The sequence below is a fragment of the Cimex lectularius genome, unplaced genomic scaffold (assembly GCF_000648675.2).
Source record: "Cimex lectularius strain Harlan isolate CLEC.00 unplaced genomic scaffold, Clec_2.1 scaffold27, whole genome shotgun sequence".
In the NCBI taxonomy this organism is placed as follows: domain Eukaryota; kingdom Metazoa; phylum Arthropoda; class Insecta; order Hemiptera; family Cimicidae; genus Cimex; species Cimex lectularius.
The window spans coordinates 2,020,419-2,037,787 of NW_019392670.1; the positions used below are offsets into that span (position 1 = coordinate 2,020,419).

Genomic DNA, 17,369 nt, shown 5'->3' on the forward strand with positions numbered 1-17,369 from the left:
CTGATCAGAAATTTCTTTATTAATTTTTAATGTGAAAAAAGTTAACATGGTAAAAATATAACTTTGAACCTGATGTTTAATGTTAATATGATGTATGTTTAATGTTCAAAACAATTTCAAGTAACCGTCATGGTTATCCAACCAGTCTTAAACAGCCACAGAAAGTATTTAATTTCACTTTTAACTTTTCAAAATTACTTTTAAAACTTTTAAAAAGTTTCTTGTATTTTTAAGGTGTATTACTAAAAAAATTAAATTAAATTAAAAAATGAAAAGAAAAATCAGGTTTTCAAGTACACCTCATTTTCGTGTGAGAACAGGGGTATTTGGGAAATCAAGTAATTTTGAATTCTAAATTTTCCTTATAATGGAAAACACAAAAGAGAAGAAAAAATTGATATAACAAACATAGAAAATAAAAAAAAGGCTAAATATCACAAATATGTTTTTTTTCTGATTAATATTTGGTAAATTAAAATTATAAATATAATTTACATTTGTACATTACATAAATTAGATAAGCACATCTCATAAACAATGCCGTAACTTTTCAAATAAAACATTCTAATTTAAGCTTCACCTCGGCCACACTCGAAAGTCACAGGAAATGTCCGAAAACGGTTACAGTTCTGTATGCATGTGGCTGTGAGCATCGTGCTTAGGGTTGAAGTCATTCATGTGAATATAAATCCCTTCTGATGCTTTCCAATGGACGGAAGTCATTCGATTTGTACCCATAACTTCCATTTGTTTATTTATGATTGAACCGTATTTGCGCCCACTGACACTCAAGTATCTAGAAAAAGTTATCCTTTCTTTATTATCAAATTTGATGTTTTGTAAATTCTTTTGTATGGTAAGGGTGCAAACAATCAAAATACTTCAAACTGTTAAATCTCATTCACTAAATTTCTGCATGAATTATTCATGTTATTTCAATGGAACAGAGTATGGATGGAATATGTTTTAAAATACATACACGTCTGTATCTACATGTCGTAAAAGAACTTCTTTTTCTGGTTCCCAAAATTCACCATCACAAATTATATTCCAATGGTCGCCTGAGTCTCCTTCACCTTAAACATAAAAAAAATGTATTTATGATACATACAACCTGTTTAATTGATAATAATTTATCAACAAATTGGGCTTTTTGTCTATACCGAACATTAATTTATATATATATATATATATATAATCATCTACTCTTGAAAAAATCTATAATTGGCATGTTCATTTTTGACTCTCCTCTCCAATTGCCTCTCAGCACCGGCAAGATTGCTTATTATAGGTTCAAACAGATACAGACTTGTCTCTTTACAAGGACTTAGAAGCTTCATCCTTGTTTAATTTACAGAAGCCTAATTATGATGGTCTTCTTTGCATGAACTAAAATGGGCTTTTAAGCTGAGATGTGAGATTTTACATGTAAATTCAGCTGTGTGGAATAGGGGTAACTTTGGTATATGTTCTCTATGCAATTCTCATTCTATTGAGACTGTATTTCATCTGCCAGTGCTCGATTTTGGTGATTCGGCTCTTACACCTTGGTTGTTTTACTCTCCCAAGAAGTAAGCTATTGTGGTTCCTGAATGGCTCAAATTCTCGGTGCTCGATTCGGTATGCTAAACATGCTTAGAGCTACAAATACGAATTGAATCAAGAATTTAATATGTAGAGATTAGTGACCGTTAATCGATAGTTATTCAGATATCGTGAGATACGGTCGGGTGTGATGTAGGTTTCAGAAAAACAACAGCAAAATCTCACTGGCACTCTCAACACGACACGCAAGGATGGCACAATTACACAGAAGACAAACACTTTGAGTGAGTAGAAATACTTTGTTTGAATATAAAATATATTTTGCATTGTATAAATTCACTTTTCCACATCCTAAATGTAATTGTTAAATGTAAACATTGTTTGTAAATCCCAGGCCCTGAAGATGATCTCAATAAAAGATCGAAACGCTGACACGATAAAGAAAATGTTTTTTCTGAAACCTACATCACACCTGACCGCATCTCACGATATCTGAATAACAACCCAAGAATTTAATTTTTAAGTTTTATTCTTTCATTGTTATTAAACTATCAAAATCTTGGGTATAGTCCTCATTTTTAATATTTGTATGCTTGTTTATTTTTATATATACTTTGTATTTTACTTTATTTTTTATATTTCTTTTCTTCTCTCTTTAAACTGCATATATTTGTAAACCAATGACCTCTGGCAGACGGATTGGACGATCCATGTCCATAATCCTTTTGTTGTTCTTTAGTCCAGCACATGAACCCTATAGACTCTAACTTATGGGACATAAAAGAGAAGGGTTGACATTCGTTACCTCCAAGATGCGTTGAACATCTTCAAACCGCTCTTGTTGAAGAAAGGGATTCTTTTTCACCACACAAAATACGATCACTTATTCAATGCTCAGGAGGCTTAAGGCCCTCCCCATAAGGCAATATGTGTTATGAAGAGCAAAATCAAATAATAAATTTTTAGTTAAATTTTTATCTATCACTAGCTAATTCTCTGATGTTTTGGTGAATTTTCTTTCAAACCATCATTATAAGTATGTTGTAATTAATATAACAACAAAAATACATATAGTTTGAAATAAGTAACAAAATACAAGTGCACTTTTTTGTTTTGAATGGATATATAAAATAAATACAACAAAAACACATTCCCATACAAACAAAAATAAAAATATATTCCAAAAATTACTGTGAACATTAACAACATAAAACTACAACTGAGGGCACTTGGCAGATGAGAGGCAAAAAATCAGAAAGACAATGGGGTAGATGGTAGGGAGAAGTAGACACCTTACACATGCCCAATGTGACATAGATATTGTAGCTGAATGGTTTTCCAGAAAAGTCATTGTCTGAATTTCGCAAAAGTTTGAGAGAGGCCAGAATGTGAACAGAAGGGGGGAAAAGTGGTTTGTTGTTGTTGTTTGCTGTTAGGTAATTAAGTTGGAGTAATTGTTACTATAAGCCTAATTGTTTACAATGGATTTTGTACTTAATAATAATACTAATAACTACTAACTAATAATATTCTTAATATTTGACTGTAAATTTGATGAATCGCCAACCCATACACAAAAGAAACCTAAAGTGTGTAGAAACGAGATGAATAAATAGCCCCAAAAGATAACAAAAAGACTGTGAGTTACTTATTAAAGGAAAGTTATCATAGATTGCAAACAGGGCTCATCAAGCTAGGGTCACCATTAATTTGTGATCACGTCAACCGGATGGCTTTTTGTGACCCTACACCTGAAGACTATTGACATGAACTAAGGACGGGGTACATAATGGGCGCTCCCTGGAATTGCAAGGTGTTTCACGTGTATTCATGGGTTATGACTTCTCTTACAAGAAGGTCCTTCACCCTCGTTTTTTTTTTTTTGGGGGGGGGCAATATAAAGAGGAGGATTGGAAAATCAAATCAACCGTGTGATGAAAAGAAGGAGGCAGTCAAGGAAGTCCAGAAACCAGAGATGAGGACATGAAGCAAAAGGCTGAAGGATGTGGAGACTGGTGTTAGCGGGTGTCATCTTGGGTAAATGCATTTTGTGAATAAGCTCACACCTGTTTTAAGAATTGTTTTTTTCTGACAGAATTTTAAACGCACTCACCATTAACTCCATACGCTGAAACTTCTTGATTATCTGAAAGCGGTGATGAGAAATGATGCGAATGTAAATTTTTGTTTGTAGCCAAATGCTGCAGTCTTATAACATCACCACATTTCACTGGTTTCCTGTAACATATTGATTTTAATGAGTATAACTAATGTTGAAAGTTCAGGCGATAAAAAAGGACGGATTGCAAAATATATTTTTTTAAATTTAGTGTTGATAGGAAATGGTTCAGTAGTGGCTGTGGGAAATTCGGAGTGAGCAGTCATTAGAGAAACACCAGAGCTGAGGGATAAAAGTTCATTGAAAAATAATTTTTTTCTTATTTTAAGGATTAGTATTGTCTATTTGATGTTAAATGTGTATTATTTACTACAATGTAAAAACAATGGCAAATGTTAACAGACATTGACTACAGCCAGGAAATCAGAAGATGTCTTCTTGGGAGGAAAGAGATGGCAAAATCTTGATAAAATAGTTAAGAGTAGAGACATCACACTGACAAGAAAGGTCCATAACATTTTGACCACACAATGAGAAGACAGGATACCCTGGAGAAGAAGCTGATGCTAAGGAAGCTGGAAGGCAAAACGAAAAGGGAGCCGACCAAGGGCAAGATGGATGGATGATATTCTGGAGGCGACAGACACAACTATGGGGGGAACTGGGTATGGTGATGACTAACTGGAAATTCTGACATCGGCTGGCCCATGAAGAGTCAGAAGCAACTGAAGTAATAAACAACAAAAACAATAAATAAAACTGATTTTGCACTATAATTGTCTGTATAAATCACATAAAAGAACCCTAAATGACTAAAAACTGGTTATAATCTGGAGGGGTTTGATTGCACAAGATTCACTCTCATGTCTGCAAAGATCAAGCTTTTATGTTTGTCAAGTTTGAGGTTTTCATGAGTAGGATGAAGTTGGAAATGTTATAGTATTTTATATAGTATACAGTATTTTAACATCCATTATTAACTACAAATTTCATACTATTTTAAGAAACTGACATAGCTCTGCCTTATACACCATTAAACTGCACACTTCTTAAAATATGCATGTGCATCTTTTGAAATTAAGGCACTCAGTTTTTTGAATTATAGGCCTGGAAGAGAAGGGGAAATTAATGAAAGTTCAGGGTGTGATGTGAGGGAAAAGTGAGGATGTTTTTGTTTTATGTCCAAATGTTCAATAATAATCAAATTATAAAATTTAAGAATTTCTTCTCTTCTACTAAATGACAGAAGGGGATTGTGGTGGGTGAGTGGTGAGGATGTCCAACTGTAGCAATTCTGGGATTGAAGCCCTTGGAATTTAAATACTAAATGGGAGAATAATAGTATTACAAAATAGGTAAAATTTTGTGGTGTATATTCATTATTACCCCCATTTTCACTATAGGCCATGACAGGCCAATGCATTGGTCACCAAGATGAGCACCATGCCATGCTCCATCATGGGCGTCGCTCCACACACTGGGCCAGCCTCAATGGCCTACAGTTGTTTACTTTTCCTGTGCAGTGATGAAAATCAAGGTCAAGGAAATCGCTGTTGCAGCTTTGTGTTTGGCTAGGGTGTATAATTGCTATTTACATTTTATTGACAGAAACCTGGTCGGAAACAACAAACAATGACCGACCAATGTTGGTTCAGTTTGTGAACGCAACACCTATACTGCGCACTTTCTTTGTGCATGTTGGCCTCCTTTGATGAGTTTAGTGGGACCACTCCCAAAGCCCATGTTCCCCAGCACCATTTCCAACCGTGGCCAATATAGGCCACGACAAGCCATCCCCCTCTACACGTGTTGGGTCACTGTTTGGGCCATAGTGAAGAGAGGCCATTATGACAAACAGGTAAAACATAAATTAATAATTTTATTTTACAAATGTCTCACCCTCGTGGGCAATCTTTCTTAGTTTCTCCCTTTAACAGCCAATGAGAATTGATATCGTCTTGTTGCAGCGTCCCTGTCACAGACTGCTGACCACTTCCAGTACCATAGTTTACATCATGTGAGTGTAGTCTTACACTATGGTCTACATTTAAAAGTTTCAAAACACTGCCACAAGTTACGTACTGCAGTTGTTGACCTGAAAAATATATATGTTATAAATAAAACGTGTATAAAAATTTTCCTATGAAGAACAACACACACATGGAAATATTATTCCTTATTTACACTTATATAAAATATTTTGTTTGGATAAAAATCATTTCAAATTTAAACAAAATTGCCAGTGTTTATGTTAATTAATGTTCGACAATACAGATGTACCATTTAACAGTCTACAGACGGCTCATATTTAGATAAGATATCTAGTGAAACTGATATCAGTTCGGAGTAATCCAAAAAGGCCCACTTCCTCTACTTTGTAAATTTGTGACAAATGGGCTCAACATATTGAACCTTACAGTTTCATGACTATTTTTAGCAATAGTGTTAATCAATAGAATGAGTTTATGATAATCAGTGAATGACTAATTATAGAGTTTAATTAATACCAATAGTAGTAGTAAGGGGCATTGGTGGCAACGGTTTAAGTGGTTGACATGGCGCTCATCACTGTATGGTAAAGATCCCATGTTTGAATGCAGGGTCATTGGTTGTACTTTCAAACGTTTTTTTTTCTTCAAAACACTGGTACCCCAAGGGGGTAAATAACCTCTGCTGTTGCACATATATAAAAAAAGCATTTTTCTACATATAATAAATAATTAGTATTTAAGAAATAAAATGCATAATTTGAGTACTCCTGTAATTACTTAATATTTAAAAATATGCATTTTTATTTAATAGAATTTTTTTATATAAGAAAGATAATTTTTTAAATGAAAATTTAAAATTGTGTGTTGTTTCAAATAAATTTAAAAATTAAATTTTTTTCTTTCTTTAATTGCTGCGGTCCAAGAACCAATTACTGTAAGCAGTCTGAGATGTTATTCTGATACAAAAATAATATATGAGAACGCCGGTCTAATTGAAACTGTCCATAAAAAAAGGCAAGAGGAGAGACAACTAAATGACTGATTGATTTTAAGGTTTTTGAAGACAAATTTCAGCTGAAGTCCAAGATTGGAAAAACGCGTACCAGCTGAGTTAAGAATCCATGATCAGTGAGTTCAGCCATGCACAGTCATAATTCACAGAAAAAAAAAGTGGTGGTAATATCAGACCAACATAAGCCAGCATCCCATAAGGGAGGATTCTTGGTTCCATCCTGTATACCATTTATACTGTTGACTTTCCAAAATTAGTACTGTCGTTACAGCAGTATTAAATAAAAACTTAATGTTAATTTCTACTGTTTCAACAACGTACATGTCCCATTTAGCAAGATCAAACTTCTCACAAATCAAGTTTAATCAGCCAATTAAAGTTTATCAACAAAAGGTGGTTTTTCCCCTCAATTGAATTGATCAACCCTGTCAAACTTTATCATCCAACTGATGATTCATCCGCCATTTGCCTTCAAGTTGAAATTCTGTGGTTTTAAAAATATTTTTTATGATATAATTTATTTTTATTTATTTATTTATTTTATGTGCTTCAACTGTCCCATTAGATTGACTTTGTAACCACCAACTGGATAAATAAAATTAAAGATGCAAGAGGAAATGCTTTGAGTTCTATTGTCTCACTTTTGAAGAAAATTAAGACAATTAGAAAGATAAAAAAAGAGTAAACAAACTTTTGACAAAATGAAATAAAATCCAAAACAAAAAAGACAAAAATAATTCTAAGAAAATGATATTAAAAGAAATTAACAAGAGACGTTTGGAAGAATAAAAACCCTGAATCTAATAAAGGCACTTTTCGATGGTGCACAGGTGTTTATAAAATGTATGGGCAAGAGTCAAAGGCCCATTTGGACCAACCTTGCAGCCCCACACCATCAATTTTCCAACCTAAGATCCATAGAATAGAACTTTGTGCTCAAGAAATATTGAAAAGAGTAATGAAAAGGGCACAGATATATCCTCAAACAGATGAGCAGCACTGAAAGCTTTAGTTCCATTTCAATTTAAGCTGGTCTGGGAATGCCTATCACATTACAAGTTTTGCAAAAAAAGGCCCTTGCACTCTTTGGACCAGAACCACAAATCGGCCGAAAGCATGATAAAACATAATTAAAAAAATGGATGTAGAAATAAATGACCACACATTGGATGAATTCAGCAAGTGCAAAACAATCAACCAGGAAAACGAAGATCTATTGCTCAGTAGACAACTAAGAAAAATAATGTCTTTACACTGGTCATTGCCCCCCCCCCCAAAAAAAAAATCCTTACTGATTTTGCCATCAAACAGCAAGGAAACCAGAACATGTCCTACGTGACTGCAAAGCCCAGAAATTATAGCCTCAGAAAAGCGATATTAATGCCTCAGGAAATAAGTAAAGAGGAAACCTGTACCTTAAGTGTATGCAATTTTTGGGGTGTGGTGGGTTAGGTAATCGAGCTATGAGATATTTATCAATTGTGTTGTCTTTCGTATTAAGTAGACATTCATATCTGTTGACTGATTTTTGCCTTTTCTGATTAATATGCAGAGGAGTCTAGTATTTGAATAGGATTCTATCCTGCACTCATGGTCGCAAACACTTGTGGACTGGTACAAGGAAGGTAAAAGAACACTCAACAATGTTGGGACATTTTGTAGTAATAACAAAAGACTAAGATGAGTTTGGTAAATATTTTCTTTGGAAAGGCGACATTAACACCTAAGAAAATTAGCGAGGAGCAAGAGGAGTTCCTCCATCTTCCTTTTTGAGAGATTTGTGAATCACTTAGCTTGCCTCATACCTGGTGCCTCTTGTCCAACCCTTGAGGTGGTTAGAGATGGTTTTTCTTTCTTTTGGAAATGGAAGCAGATTTAACACTGATATGTGAGCCACGTCAAAGAATATTGAAGGCATCTAACAGGCTGACAAACTAGCAAAAACAGGAGCAGCACTACAAACGTTGAACCATAACTGCAAATTGACACAATGCATGCTAAAAGCTAATCTGCACAAATGAATGGAGAAATAAATTACTACTGACTGGTTAAATTCACCAACCGGCATGGGTCATTTATTGGGTCCATCTTCACTTGGGCATTTTAAGAAGGCCCAATAAGTGACCCTACGCAGATTTGGCATAAATTCACTGACTCGCAGGCCAACACCCAGCACCAACTCTAAATTCACCAAGTCCAAAACAATCAAAGAAATTCTTCAACATCTCAATGAGGAAAACAAAAATCTACTCTCTCTCTCAGTAGGCAAGAATTAAGGACAATAATAGGCTATGTATTTACATTTAGTACATTAAAATCCCATACCTTCACCAATCTGTTATTAATCATCCCAATTGGGATGTACAGAAATAATATTTTACAAGCTTATTGGCTCTTTCTCAAAATATCTGATTTCTAAATCTTGGACACATCCGATGTACATACCATACCACATACACCTGGTTGGTATATTCTTTTTTTCGCCCTATAACACATACCCAGATGTAACTGGGGGCAAGGAGCCAATCATGTATGTGACAGTGCTTTAATTTTTCTTTCTCAAGCCATTTTTTCCAACTTTTGGGGAAAAGATAGCAGATTTGACCTAAGGTAGGAGCCAGGACATAAGGTGGTTGTATGCAACAAGTTGACAAACTTGCGAAAACAGCAACAGTCGTCATACACTTTGGACCAGAACTACATAATGGATGAATTCATCAGGTGCAAAACAATAAGTTCCTCAACATCTCAACCAGGAAAACAAAAATCTCTCTTAGTAGGCAGGACTGTTAAATAGTTAAGGAAAGTTAAATAATAAGTGTTTATACTGGCTAATGCTTATTCAATTACCACCTCAAAAACTGGGAAAAACTAAGACGGAAACCTGCCAAATCTGTCATGAAAAAGCATAATCATCAACATTGTGGCTTAATGACTGCAAAACATTAGCCCAGAATCGATAAAGCCTCTTCAGAACAGTGATGTACTAACTATTGTACACAGTTCAATTTGAGGATACTCCAACTAATCCATCTACATCTTCTCGAGTCTGTTAACAAGCTCGCTGGTGAGTCCACCATAGAGCAAACAGCCAAAATTGAAATGGCAAAACACAAGGGAGGAGACAATGAGTGTGGTATATAGTCTTAACTAATCTGATCGTCTTTATAAAAATCATACATTCATAAGACGATGTCTGATTAAAATACAGAATTTTTTTGCTTTGTGTTGCCACATTTAGCCATGGGAAAGCCTAATAAAGGAGCAGAGCTCGCCTATCAAAGCAAGCAATTCCAGGGCAATCTGCCAGGCAATCACTGGATATTCCATTACTTTTCAAATTCAACCACTGAAACTAGACCTACTAATAACGTTTCTTGATGAACTATGACTCACCAGTGTGCTATAAGCACAGAGCTGGGGATACAAAGGATCTTAAAGGGCGCAGTGTATTATCAGTTCAGCAAGAGCAAAACTATCAGCTAGGAAAACAAAGAACCTTTCTCTCAGTAGGGAAGACTTATGGATTAGCGTTTGTACTGGTCAGTGTTTATCAATTACCACCTCAAAAAAAAAAATTAATAAAAAAAAAATTGCTGAATCTATTTTGAAGAAGCAGTATCATGTCCTAATGACTATGAAATATTATCTTTGAAGTGAATCAGCCTTTTCAGAAAAGTGATAGTAACGCTTAAAGAAATAAGTAAAGAGTTACTGCAGAAAGTGCTAGGAAAGAAGGGTCGTTTCTTCAATATTTCTTTTAGGACAGCAGGGTCCCTGAAGAAGAGGAAAAAAAGTGGACGGACCACCTGCCAATCCTTTCTAAAGAAACTAATACCTTTTGGTGACTCGTGAAAATTTTGGAGACTATATGTAATCAATTAAACAAATTAAAATCATGTATTATCAGAGTAGGACGGACAGAAAAATTGTCACTAATAAAAAAATTGAGTATGAGTCGTATTGCGGTAAACCATATTCTATAGTTAGTGTGTCAATCTTAAGACCAGGTAGTTGGATTTGAAATCAGCTTAACCGTTTTCAATTTTTGGTCTTCGACAAAAGAGATGTTTCTCGGTCTCCTGTAAAACAGCCAAATTCTCCATTAATGGAATATCGTCAGAAGAGCAGTTAGCATGATTGAGTTTGTAATGTTGACAGGGACATTCAGATATTGACTCCGGGTGGGAAACACTTCACAGAGCGGTTGAAGCCTTTTACAAGTAGGCACCAAGGCGCACAGATTTCAAACGGACATTCTCTCGAAAGCGTATCACTCCAGTCCTGTCTTCATCCAGCCAGATCAATTGTGTTTAGGACTGAGGCCGACTTTTCGACATATCAAGCGTAAAACTGCTAAAATACCAACGGAAATTCCCGAACCCGGTCTGCATGGTAAAAGCGAAGTACAACTAATATAAATACATCAAAAATGAATCGAAAGGGAAAATTTTTCCCGTTTATATCGGTAAACTTGTTTCTGACTTCGGCCCGCCTTGTTTTGGAAAACTGTCCAGGATTTGGAGGAAAGAAGAGAGCAATCAACGGTTCAATCACAGAACTGGAAAAATTTGTTCCATCACAGGAAACAGTTATATTCTTCAAATAACACATGAAACTTATTTTAAAGGTACTTTGAACAAGAAATCGGCAAAATTACTACGCAATAGACAAAAAAATTAAAACTCGTCTGTTTGAAAAGACACCGCACCGGCGTAATCTCACTAAAGAGAAGGAATAAAAAAGCAAATTTGTTTTGTTTATTTTACTAACCTTCCACTGAATAAACGAAAAATTGGAAAAGCAATAACAAAGACCGTGATTTCATCGTCTTAGTAGAACTGTTTGTTGTTTTAACAAAAAAAAAAAAAGAGCAAGATTTCGAAAATGTACGTAAACGCTCCAGGGATCTTCAGACTTCGACTGGACTCTGGAGTCAGAAAACTTCCAATCGCGTGGACCAATGAAAACCGAGAACGTCGACCCCAAGAGGCAGAACCTTCGCCCTGGCCGCCGGCCCAGCTGTAACAGCGACGTTACCTTCCACGGTCCACTTTCGTCAGCTGTCGTCTTAAGAAAAAAGAAACAGACCAACGTCCGCCGCTTTTCACCAGATTTCTTCCTCCGGGGCGGCGTATTTCTCTCAAATAAAGTCTTTTCCCTCGAAATACGAAAAAATGATGCGACCTGGATTTTCAGCAAGTGAGTATCCGACTTTTCCACATTTATTTATAATCAGACGAGTCGTTTCTCGAAGTACGCGTACACGCTGAGTTTACCTGTCAGTCCGACTGAAACTTGATCTGAAGAATGTTCTGGACGATCGACAAAACTGAGCTTGTGTCTTCGCAGCTCGGTTTTTAATGCAGTTTCTAAATTTTTCTCCTGTCATATGTGGTGTGTTGATATCGTGAAAAGTGGGTTCGACTCTGAAATAACGAAAAGTAGAGAATGGAAGAACGACCAAGGTTGGAAGGAGTAAATCCAGCACTGTCAATCCACCTGGAGGATTGCACCGCAAAGGTCAATTCGATGTATGCTTTCTTTTCAAAGCGACCGTTGATGACAATTACTCGAATGATCTGTTGTATGAACAACAGGAACCAAAGTTGGGCAGCTCAGGCCAAATAGGATTTTGCCATTATTGCGCAGTTTATGATTGTTCACACATGGAAAACAAAGCGACTGAGGATTGGCGATGTCAACCGGGTTGGAGAACTGAGCAATTTAAATTTTTCCAAATTCAATTGACAAAACTACGATTACTCGATTAAACTGTCAGATGAACAAAAGGAAATAAATTTGGGCAGCTCAGGCCAAGTAGTGTTTTGCCGATATTGTGCAATTTATTCAGTTGATCATTCAGAAATGGAAAACTAAACAACTATTGGCGATGTCAGCCCACCTGTTAAATTGCTTTTCAAAGAAGCTATTGAAACATTTCAAATTCAACTGACAAAACTGTATGATTACTCCACTGAATTGTCAGATAACAAAAGTAACTTGATTAATAGGCTCGGTTTCAGTGGTTGAAGCTCTTCTACGGTTATATTGTACGTCCCAAAGCATATGCGGGCATGTAGTAGAACCAGTTTGTTAGTAAGTAGGTGGTTGGTCTTTCCTCTGCTTCTTTGCAGAATTTGCACTTGCCGTGTTGAGTTATGCCAATCTTCTTTAGATGTCCAGTTAGTATGCAGTGCCCTGTTAAAAATCCTGTTAGGATTAGCAGTTTTTTCCTTCTTCCTTTAATTTATTCAGTTACCTCTTTCCTTCCAAAGTTTGTTAAGATGGTCTTGGATTATTTGTGTCCAATAAGTGAGTTCCATTATTCCCTCATTTTCTTTATAACCTTCTGTGCTCATTGATAGTGTGGATTCCTATTTTGAAGGGACAGTCTCATCGAAGAATCAGGAACTGCAGCTCCCCAAAGAGATTTCATGTGTCTAATATGTATCGTGATATTAAATGTACCTCTAGGTCACATGCTATACTTTCTCGGCTCCTTCTATCAAACGCTTCCTTCCCATTCTCCTCCCAATATTTATAATCTGTTAACATTTAAATCTTCTATACACTCTCACCATACTCCTTCCCGCTCTTCTGATCTCTACCACCCCATACAAATCCATCACTTTTAGTTACTCTTTCCTTATTCGTTCCTACAACCTCTGGAATCCCCTACTCACTCCATTCCCTGTGCCTCACCATTTTCCATTTTTAAGTCCCGTCTTTTTGACTACCTCCTATCCCTACAAATTACCACCAAGGATATTAATTTTCTGTTAATTTTTCCCCTTCTTATTTAATTTAGTACATTTAATTTATTTTTGTTTTTACATTTAAATTTTTATTTATACATGGATTGTGCCAAATTTTGTATGTTTTGTTATTCAAGAGGGCCCAAAGACCCAGAATAAAATTTATTTTCTTTCTTTTTACTGTAGTACAATTTTACTCTAATTTAATGAAATATGAAAACAAAAGTAAATTGTCACGTTTCTTATTTCCTTTTTATTTGGTTGTTTTTCCTTTTTTTATTTTATAGAAGTTTTGAGGATGATGAACTTTTATAACCTGTTTTTCTTTATCTTTATTGCATTTAAATTGCTTCCACGGGTATGCATTTTGGGGACTTTCTTTCGGCCCCCCTCTTCATGGCTTCAGGGCATTTCAAAAGCCCTGACTCCATGAAGTTATAGACTGAAATGACGCCAAAGCCCTGAAGCCATGAAGAGGGGGACAGGAAATATGACCCCGAAATGTACAGTTGTAAAATAAACTTAAATAAAATAAAGGAAAATAAAAACAGGTTTTAGAAGTTCATCATCTTCACCACTTCCATAAAATAAAATAATTTTATTAATCTGATTTACACAAGTGCAAATATAAATCAAAATTGTTTCTTAATGCAAACAAATAAAAAAAATTTCAAATGCTGTAAAATAAGAAAATGATAATTGCATTTTTTTCAGTTTGTCGGCCTTGGGCGCTGAAAGCATTACCTCCGATAAGGCAGAGTACAACCGCAGTGTCCTCTGATGTCTCACAGCCACCAGGTTTTGTAGCATTTCACTTATACATTAAAACATGAATAAAAACGTTTATTTATCATTTTGATTTTAAAATGCCCTTATCATCTAAAAATCCAGTGGAAAGCATCGCAGATGAGTTCAAAACTGATAATTCAATTTACAACAAGGCTTTCATACAACGATAGTTCAAGTGGTAGAGCAGCGGCGTATTTAGCCGAAGGTTGTGGGTTCGAATCCTGCTATGACGCTAGCTTTTTTATTTCAACCAATACCTTACATAAAGATTAATTAATTGAAAGAAGTTATTTGGTTAATCGGATCATGAAATATAATGGATTTCCTATTTTGTTAATTTAAGTGGTTGGTAAATCACTAGCATCACCATCATTTTTTTAAATTCTATCTTGCAATGATAGTCACCAACTACTATTTGTGTCCACGGTAAGCATATATTTTGTGCTAATCTCCCTTATTGAAATTTGTGTTTCTTAGTGACCGGTTGTTATATAATTTGTTGAAGTCATGAGGAGCGGTCTAGAATGAGGTAGTTTAGAAAAAACCTTTTTATTTTTTTTGGCCAATGTTTCAACCTTTATTCGGGACATCTTCAGGGCCTGGGTAAATTACTAAACATATGTTGATTGGAAAAAATACAATTAAAGATGTAAATATAAATTTTGTTTGAACCAATTATTTCATACTCATATCACAGGAGGAGCACTCACATTCAAATATATATTACTTTCATTTAGTTGTTTATTTAACACTTTGACTGATTCATCCGCCTGATAGTTGGTTTGCACAACAATTATTTCATTAGCTTTTGATTGGCAATGTCTAGTGAAGTGGTTTTCATTCTTACATTTATTACACTTGTTTATGCAGGGCACTGATTTTGTCCTTGTTGGAATCCACATCTTGAACAATTGTCATGTTTTTTTTCCTCCATTTGCATACTGTTTTCTGTGAAATTCTTCTATTTCATAATTTAGTTCTGGGTGTGTCATGTTCAATACATTTGCTCTTTGCCATTTAATGGCTACTTAGTTCCATATCTTCTGATGAATTTACGGATCTTAAAAGGTTTAATGTCGTTAAAAATATTTTCATTAGAATTTTTGGCCATGGTCAAAATAATATATTTCTACAACATGTTGTTTAAATTGAAAGTTGCATTATTGTTGTCTTAAGGGGGATGGACTGGTCAGGTTTGAGCTCTCCATTCCGTGGATAATGGTAAAAGAAATTTGATTTAATATTAAATTTAATAATAAGACTAATTAAAAAAAAGGAAATCTACTTTTAAAGAAATAACGCTAATAAAAAAATTAATTTAACGAAATAGAAAAGAAAAAAATATTAAAAAAGGAATTTTACAATGTTGTTAAATCTGGGGTGAGTAAAAATGATGTTCAGTCCACAGATGGTAAATAAGACAGTATAATTTGGTTAAAATGTGTTGTCCTAAATGGTTACAACACAAAGCTTTAGCATATGGCTGGTTATATTAGCTTAACAAAAATGTGTACTTTACAGATAAGAATCAAGTCAGGCCATATTCTCCGCATCAAAATACATCCAATTTGGCAGAATTTGCAATGGCCAGATTGGACGATTTGATAAATTGGGGTAGAAAGGTAGTTTTAAAAACTTCCTCAATAGCAAAATGTGTTTTTTATTTTAATTCGATACATTTTTTTGCAGGGTTCCATTTGGCCGTTGACTTTCGGATTGGCATGTTGTGCTGTTGAAATGATGCACATAGCTGCACCAAGGTATGACATGGATCGATACGGGGTAGTTTTCCGAGCTTCTCCAAGACAGGCTGATGTCATTATTGTAGCTGGCACTTTGACAAACAAAATGGCACCAGCTCTCAGAAAAGTTTATGACCAAGTATGTACCCAATTAAAATAACATGTTTTTTGGCATGCTTAAATTCATTTGTTTATAGATGCCAGAACCGAGGTGGGTTATTTCCATGGGCAGTTGTGCAAATGGAGGAGGTTATTATCATTATTCATACTCTGTAGTGAGAGGCTGTGATAGAATTATACCAGTGGACATCTATGTTCCAGGTAATTAATTGCTATTTCATTAATTTAAATTGAATGTTGTTTACTATTGACTTCACTTTTCTATCGAATCCTCTATGCAAGACAATTTATCCTGAGTGGGGCATAACTATTTTATTTGATGGAATCCACTTCTAGTCCAATCAAGTTAACTCTTAATTGTGAGGTGGAAGTTTTTAAATTTATTTTTTAATTGTTTATTGTTTTTATTTGTTCATTTTCAAGTAAAAGTAAAGTTTGATAATTTAGGCTAAATGATATTTTGGAGTTCACAAATATTATACCCTAATAACCTTTTTATCAGTTAGGGTGTCCGACTTGTTTTTGCCATGCTCTAGTGGTGGTAGGTTTGAATTCTGGTATAGCCAATGATTTTTTAATGTAAAATAGTATGAAAAAATGTATTGTAAAGTGGTTGAACCCTTCATCCACAACACCCAACAGGTAGGTAGTTAGACATTAAGCCAGTCCTTCTTTAATACAGGAATTACATTATTTTTGTAAGAAAGGGATTCTGTATTTTGTTGCCTTATTCAGAACAACACATTCAACCAATTGTATTGTATAGAATGTGTCATGTATTGTGCTGGTGGTCGCTCGAACAATATGAAATGCAAAAAATTAAAAACAATAATGTGTAAACAAAATTACCTCACCGAGTCTGTAACTAAATAGAACTGAGAGCAGGTCCAGGGAGTGATTGACGCCTAAATTTCCCATATAACAGTGGCCAGTATTAAATAGAAAATCCACATTATTAACTACTTTTGGGCTCAATCCAAACCAACAGATATAGTAGAGAAAATGGAGTTGCCACACCATTCATAGTTTTTCAACCCATTGAGAAGATGGTGAAATAAAATAAAAACTACGAAGCTATTTAGTAGCCATCTCATTAATTTTAATTCTTTAACATCCTTAGAACTAGTTTTTTTTTTTTTAAATCTCATTACTCGTCACTTTTATTGTACTATAATTTCTCTTGATTATTTGTGTCAGATCATCCTGGTCAGTTCAGCTTTGCTTACTAGGAGTCAATCTCGTTATGACAGTCCACTGTGACCAATATTGGATTGTTGTGCAGTCTCCATCATT

The 17,369-nt window shown here is 34.9% G+C and overlaps 1 protein-coding gene across 1 annotated transcript; it reads right to left on the reverse strand.

The window, feature by feature from the left end:
- Nucleotide 1: 1 nt before the first annotated feature.
- LOC106667193 (stromal cell-derived factor 2-like) lies at nucleotides 2-11,617 on the reverse strand. The gene is made up of 5 exons (XM_014394981.2): nucleotides 11,441-11,617; nucleotides 5,564-5,759; nucleotides 3,659-3,783; nucleotides 980-1,076; nucleotides 2-796 (listed from the first exon to the last, which is right to left on the reverse strand). The coding sequence occupies exons 1-5, from the start codon at nucleotides 11,493-11,495 to the stop codon at nucleotides 622-624; spliced, it is 648 nt and encodes a 215-aa protein (XP_014250467.1). The 5' UTR covers nucleotides 11,496-11,617; the 3' UTR covers nucleotides 2-621.
- Nucleotides 11,618-17,369: the final 5,752 nt, after the last annotated feature.

What these genes read in the sequence shown, in the direction of transcription:
- LOC106667193 (XM_014394981.2), bottom strand. Translation starts at nt 11,495, where the DNA reads ATGAAATCACGGTCTTTGTTATTGCTTTTCCAATTTTTCGTTTATTCA. An exon ending in TTTCGTTTATTCAGTGGAAG is followed by an intron (nt 5,760 to 11,440) that starts GTTAGTAAAATA and finishes TATATTTTTCAG; the next exon opens with GTCAACAACTGCAGTACGTA. An exon ending in TTCAGCGTATGGAGTTAATG is followed by an intron (nt 1,077 to 3,658) that starts GTGAGTGCGTTT and finishes TTTATGTTTAAG; the next exon opens with GTGAAGGAGACTCAGGCGAC.